We start from the raw sequence: 7,055 nt of genomic DNA on the forward strand, positions 1-7,055 counted from the left end.
TTAGACAACTGTAGGGATATTTGTCTTTTTAAGGGGGTGTTTGGTTATCGATTTGGCCTAGCGCACCTTTCTCTCCCCTTTATTTTATCATGTACAACCATGACATATTGCTATTCACTCACAGACATTCAGTATGATTGTTTGAGAATGAATGTCAATATGTCACGTATAGTTTGTAGGAGGCATGGCATCACAGCACAATACATATAGTGTGATGTGTGTATGTATATAATATATATATATACTCTATTAGGATACGTGTGATTTTTTACAATTTTTGAATGGTGGTGTGTCACAGTATTTTTTAATTGAAAAAAGTGTGCCATGAAAAATAAATAGGTTAAAAAATCAATGCTTTAACCAATGGAAAATGGTCAATCTCCATGATAATGTTTTAAGGCAAAATGTAAACATGTATCTACACATATAATAAGAGCAACAAAATATATATATTTGATTTGGGTGGATTTTTATTATTACAAGCTAATCAGGGAGACTAAACATCTGCCATTGGTTAAAGAACACCACCCAAGATCATGTGTTAAACCTGTATTGCATTGATGCTGATTCCAAAAATTATATACAAAGATGAGGAAAATAGAATATAATTTAATAATAAAAATTGCCTTCTCGATAAATCATGAAAGATGATGTTTAATGTACCTTGTATCTAAGCATTTTCTGAGAGCCCTATGATAACATGGTCTATCACTTATAATCTATTGAGTATTAATTAGAAATATTTCATTAAAAAAAGAGTCAGGTGTGAAATGAAGAACATTTATTTGAATACATATTAACAATTAAGTTAAACTAACATAAATAGCCTCTTTTGGGATAATTTTAAACATAAAGATATGATGAAACAAAAGAACATATGTACAATATATTTACATAATCATTGTTCAAATAGAGAATGGATGTAATCAGATCGAGCTTGTACTCCACTTGCATCAATTTGCTCTAAAGGTGCCACATTGTCATCATACTCTACTTGTAACATAGAAATATCAGCATCTGGCATGCGTAATGCTAGGTTGTGGAGCATGCAACATATGAGAAATATCAGGGATACTTTCTTTGGTTTGTATAGAAGTACTCCCCCAGAGAGGTCTAAACAACGAAACCTGCTTTTCAAAACGCCAAATGTGCGCTCTATAACACATCTTGTAGATGTATGAGCCTCATTGTAGCGCACTTGCGCGGGAGTTCTGGGGTTCAGCACAGGAGTGAAAAGCCATTGGAGACATGAATAGCCTGAATCTCCTGTGTGCAAAAAATAATTTGATTTTAGCAATATGAAATACATAATATTTTTATATCCATATATGACAATTAGTAAGAGATATTTACCTAGGATAATTCCCTCTGGCATTTGATGATTCTGAAACAGGTCATAAACATGCGAATTTCTCAGGATGAAAGAATCATGTGTTGAACCTGGGAATCCTGACCGGATGCTCATAATCTTCAATTTGGCATCAGAGATGACCTGTATATTTAAAGAATGGTTACGCTTGCGGTCACGATAGGGCAATTCTCCTAACTTTGGAGGCTGCACTAACACATGGGTACAGTCAATTGCACCCAAAATGTTTGTCATCCCAGCAATCCCATAGAACTGCACCTTCACACGATGCCAATCCTCTGGTGTTTCCGGAAAATGTACATAATTTACTATCCGTTGGTGTAAGGCTTTTAATACTACAGTTAGATGACTTGAAAAAGAAGCCTGGCTCATCCCCACAACTAAACTTGTTACAGCCTGAAATGATCCTGTGGCGAGGAAATAGAGGACAGCCAGCAGTTTTAACATTCCAGGGATTGCCTTTGTCCTATAAGTTATAGGTTCAATGGAGTCTTTGATCTCCAGATACAGATTCTCAATTAAACCTCTATTCAAACGGAATCTTCGAACAATTTCCCTGTCACTCAGGGTATGTAACCCTATTCTAGGTAAAAATAACCTTGGCCTTCTGCGTCGTTCATAACGCTGAACTAACTCCAAAAATCTCCTTCTTTTGCGTCTTTGTTGTATAGCAATGCAAAATAGATTGATCATCTCCATCCAGGGCCGCCACTAGAAATTTTGGGGCCCCCGACTCAACCATTGATCAGGGCCCCCCCCCCCTCCTTTGACATGTGCAATTTTTGACCAAGTGACTAAAATGTATATGCACTTTATTCTTAATTGTCTATTTAAACTTGGAAATGTTTGTAAAGGTAGTAACATACACACACACACAGACACTGAAACACACAAACACACTCACACATAAGGATTCACATATAGACACTCTAGCAGACACGCAAAGAAACACACTCAGACACAGAAACCCAAACAGACACTTAGCACTTGTTTACATTGACCTGACAAGTAATGAGGTAAACTACAGTTTTGTAAAAAAAAAGGAGATTTAGAAAACAAAATATGGAGTTCTGATTATCTTTTTGTAAAGGAAGATGACAACTAAATTATGACAACAGCATGCAGTGGCTGAAAGGAAGGGCCCTGAACTGCCTAAACAATAATTTAAAGGTTAAATGGTGGAGTGGTTACTTCCGGAAAGGTCTTGTTAGTCTCAAAGTCTGTAGAAAGATGTGAATAATTAGTAGTAAGGTCAAAATGCCCTAAAAAGGAACAGACAATGGACACACACACACAAACTCAAACTTGCACATACACCCAAGGAAACACCGACAGAGACAGCCTCAGAAAACACACAAAGACATATACACACATACACACACAGAGACACCCACAGAAAACACACACACACAGAGACAACCACATTAAAAACACAGAAAGACATACATACACACACCCTCACTGAGACATCCACAGAAAACACACAAAGACATACACACACCCTCACAGAGACACCCACAGAAAACACAGACATACATACATACACACAAACACCCTCACAGAAACACCAATAGAAAAAGCTCAAAGACATATGCACACACCCTCACAGATATCCACAGAAAATGCACAAAGACATACACACGGTAACACCCACCCTCACAGAGAGACCCACAGATAAAAAATACATACACACTCATAGAGACACAAACCAAAGCACAAAGACAAACACAGACACCCACAGAAACACTCACAGGAGGAAACATTTATGCACCTTGCATCCCCTAAATCAACAGTGTGTGACATGCATGATAAAAAAAAATGCAGAAATTAAGAGATCACTTTTTAAAGAATCATATTTGTAAATGTGCAAACAAAAATAATTCTGTGAATTCAAAATTGTACATTAATGAGCTGGGTAGATGGCTAGATGAAGAAAAGTACCTTTAAAAGGTTGACATATGTTTGTTTGTTTTTTTCCCATTTTCCCCAACCAAGAGCACCACTTCAAATATAGTGTACACATTTTCCCATCTGTCAGCTGTACTTATGGATTTTGAAAAATGCTGTACTCTATATGGTCTTGGTGGGACCATAAGCTGTGGTACTCATACCATTAGATCTGGTTAAATACAGGATTTAGGCTTGTTGGTATGTATTTCAAAACTAAGTCAGCTGTAGTGTAAACTGAACAGTTTTAAGTTAACCTGTCTCATTTCAAACACTGAGCAATCTTAGTCTGAGAGTATAAAATTTTATGCAGATGTAAAAATCTTAGCTAAAATGCCTCCTTGCATCTGGAAAGTTCTTGCATAAAGGGGCAGTGAACTGGAATGTAATATATATATATGTAAAATGCATATCTGCCAAAAGGGCATCTACCATTTGTGTATTGAGGAGGAAACATTTCTGCATGGTTTTAAATATAGAATTTCTACAGCATTGTCAAATAATCATAAATACACTGCTGCTAAAAAAATGTGTTTTTATGGACCCCTAGCCCAACCATACAACTACTACCACACTGAAGTTACAATCCAAAATTGCACAAAGAAATAAAAAACATTTGTTAAGTAAGTCCTACCTCCTCTTCAAATGAAAGTGATCTGCCGTCTGACTCAGGCACACACTGTACAAAGTGCCAAGTCTGTCTCACACTAAGCATAGTGGTTTAGTGCACACTAAGAAATCCTCTCAAATGCTAATACTTTACTCCTTGTTATAACATTTCCCATGCTCAATTAGCACTCTGCTATAGTACCCACTGGTGGCTGCCAAAATTTAAAAAAAAAAAAAAAAATTTTTTTTTTTTTTTTTTTTTTTAGTTCTTGCCTCATGGGGCCCCCCTGGCTCATTGGGCCCCTGACAAGAGTCACCCCTGTCACCCCCTGATGGCGGCCCTGTCTCCATCTTGGTAATGACTGCATACATCAAACTTTCTATGCTGTTAGACACTCCCTTTTATAATGAGCATTTCACCTGCTGAAAATGCAGGTGGAAGCAACATATTGATTGCTGCAAGTTTTGGAAGAGACAATTAAGGTATATGATGTTTTCGTATAGATATATTTATACATACTTTATAATTTATATATATTTTATACATAGATATTTATCTGAAAATATATAACAAATGATAAAAGGAACATAAATGTTTTTCATTAGAAATCATTTCTAATTCCGATTGAGTTCTATAGCATCCGCAAGCTCAGAGGTGGCGGATTGAGAAATAGGTACGCTGCGTCGGATGAGACGCGAACGTAATTGTTGAACTTTAGATAATTTCTGAACAGCTTCAAATTGTTTCGAATAGGAGAGCGAATGCAGAGGATTACGCTCAATTTACACATGATTTCAACTCGTATCGATCTGCGTCGAATAGAGAACGGTGGATCGTATGTTACGTCATAAAATTCTAATTATTGCGATCTTAAAGCTTTGATAAGTAAGGCGCATCCTCATCGCGCCATGTACGACGCGGAATTCGGGCGTATTGAAGGTTGACACTTTGATAGATGGGCCTGCTGGGCTTTTCCCTGCTGGGAGGTCTTTGACAGCCTTCTGGATTTCTTCCCTAGTAATCGGGGAGTCCAAGAGTTCTCTGTCCCTCTCCTCGAGTGTCGGGAGGTCAACGGACTCAAGGTAGACACGAGTCTCCTCCTCAAGTCGCTGCAATGAAAGTGGGGCGTTTGCGTCCCCGACCGGATTTCTCAAATTATAAAGAGACTCATAGTAACTCCGGAATATCTCTGCCACTGAGTTAGCGTCTGCTGCGGGCTTACCATCATGGCCGGTCATATGATGGACAAAGGCTTTGAGCTTTCTCCTATTTATTGCTCTAGCCAATAATCTTCCAGGTTTGTCACCCTGTTCAAAGTATAGCTGACGTAGGATAAGGGCCTGTTTTTGGTAGTCCTCCTGCAAAAAATGCAGCAAGTTGTTCCTAGCTAGCACTAACTGTGTCATCCCCGAGTCATCTCTTGGATGTTCTTTATGAAACAGTTCTGCTGTTTCTACTTGTGATAGTAGAGTGTTGTAACACTCTTTCCTCATTTTCCTGAGCCTTGCCTTCCTTTTGATTAGCAGGCCTCTCATGGTGCACTTATGTGCTTCCCAAACAGTGGACCTCTCCACTCCTACATTTGTGTTGAGACGGAAAAACTCAGCCATTTCTCTCCTTAAGTCGGCGTCAAACACCGGGTCATCAAGGAGGGTATCGTCAAGCTTCCAGATAAAAGGTGTACACTTGGCCATTGAATTGAGCAGCTCACCGGTGCATGATCGGACCAGGTGATCGCGTGAATTTTACTGGCCTTGGTGATAGTTAGGCCCATAGTATCCGTAAGTAAGTAGTCAATTCTGGAATACTTACGATGCAGGTAAGAGTAGAATGTGTAGTTACGATCGGCCGGGTGATGCGTGCGCCAAATGTCATGAAGTCCAAGCTCTGACAGGGAGGCAGTCATACGCTTAAGTGTTTTATGCGGAGTGCTGGAAAGGCCACTGGAGGTGTCGAGGATGGGGCTGAGGGGAGCATTCAGATCTCCCCCCAGGAACAGTACTCCAGTTTGCATTTCTAAAAGTTTCCGAGTGACTCTCTGAAGGAAGAGGTGCTGGGCCGCGTTGGGGCAGTATAAATTGGCCAGAGTGAGAGGCCTGCCGTGCAGGAAACCCGTGAGGATTAGGCATCTGCCCTCAGGGTCTGAATATTTTTGGGATAATTGGAACGGTGTGTCTGCGCTAAATAAGATTCCCACCCTGTTCTTTTTACCTGGTCCGGATGCAAAATGGGCGATTGGGTAGGATCGACTATACCATTTAGGTTCGTGACCTAGTGTGAAGTGTGTCTCTTGCACAAAGATTATGTTGCCTCCCCGCCTTTGCATATCTTTTAGCATGATGGAGCGCTTAGAAGGGCTATTGATTCCCTTTGCATTAATGGTTAGGAGTTCTATCGGGTGCGGTCTAGCTTTAAACCGCTGATTCACCATGTTTGTTGAGCAAGCTGTGTCTCACGTGCAAGGGTTTGGAATGTAAAGGGCGAGTGCCGGGGGGGAGGGGGGGGGGAAGAGGGAGAGACGGTGGGAAAAAAGGGTGAAGGGGAGGAGAGAAAAAAAAAAAAAAAAAAAAAAAAAGGGGGGGGGGGAGGGAGAACCAAGGAGGAGAGCTAAAGTAGAAACAGGAAAGATAAGGAATCAAAGAGTAGGGGGATCAAGAGAAAAGGAGAGAAGCGAGTATTGGCGTGAAAAACCAACTACGCCAATTGCGCTTTTCGCCTCTATCCCACTCTCGGTCACCTCCTTTAAAGGAAGGAAGAGGTTGTAAGTACTACCTTAACTATGGGGGGGTAGTTGTCCCCGTGTCTTTCTCTTAGATAAATAACATAAACAGTAAACATATAACTTTTCAAACAAGTAAATCCTAACAAACGAAACATGGATCATACATACGTAATCCCTACAGGCATTATTAGTATGGGAGTCGTGGCCCATGAAAGTCCCCCACCACCCGACTCGTCTAATGATGTCTAAGTGCAAATTACTTTATGTGATAGGTGAGGAAGCCGAAACGCTAGTAAGGCGCGGCATAGGGGATCTCCAGATGTAGTTATACAGGTATCTCCCAGACTAGGATTAAACCATGTAGGTTGGGTAAATTAAGTTTCTGGATGCTAATGGAGATCATAAAG

General features: G+C 40.0%; 1 protein-coding gene across 1 annotated transcript; it reads right to left on the bottom strand.

The window, feature by feature from the left end:
• Nucleotides 1-898: 898 nt before the first annotated feature.
• LOC128657471 (putative nuclease HARBI1) lies at nt 899-2,062 on the bottom strand. The gene is made up of 2 exons (XM_053711825.1): nt 1,441-2,062; nt 899-1,266 (listed from the first exon to the last, which is right to left on the bottom strand). Exons 1-2 carry the CDS (start codon nt 2,060-2,062, stop codon nt 899-901), a joined length of 990 nt encoding a protein of 329 aa, XP_053567800.1.
• Nucleotides 2,063-7,055: the final 4,993 nt, after the last annotated feature.

The sequence above is a fragment of the Bombina bombina genome, chromosome 4 (assembly GCF_027579735.1).
Source record: "Bombina bombina isolate aBomBom1 chromosome 4, aBomBom1.pri, whole genome shotgun sequence".
Lineage (NCBI taxonomy): Eukaryota > Metazoa > Chordata > Amphibia > Anura > Bombinatoridae > Bombina > Bombina bombina.

Coding starts and splice junctions, on each gene's coding strand:
- LOC128657471 (XM_053711825.1), bottom strand. CDS start 2,062: ATGATCAATCTATTTTGCATTGCTATACAACAAAGACGCAAAAGAAGG. Junction 1,267..1,440: donor CATCCGGTCAGGATTCCCAG/GTTCAACACATG, acceptor TTTTGCACACAG/GAGATTCAGGCTATTCATGT.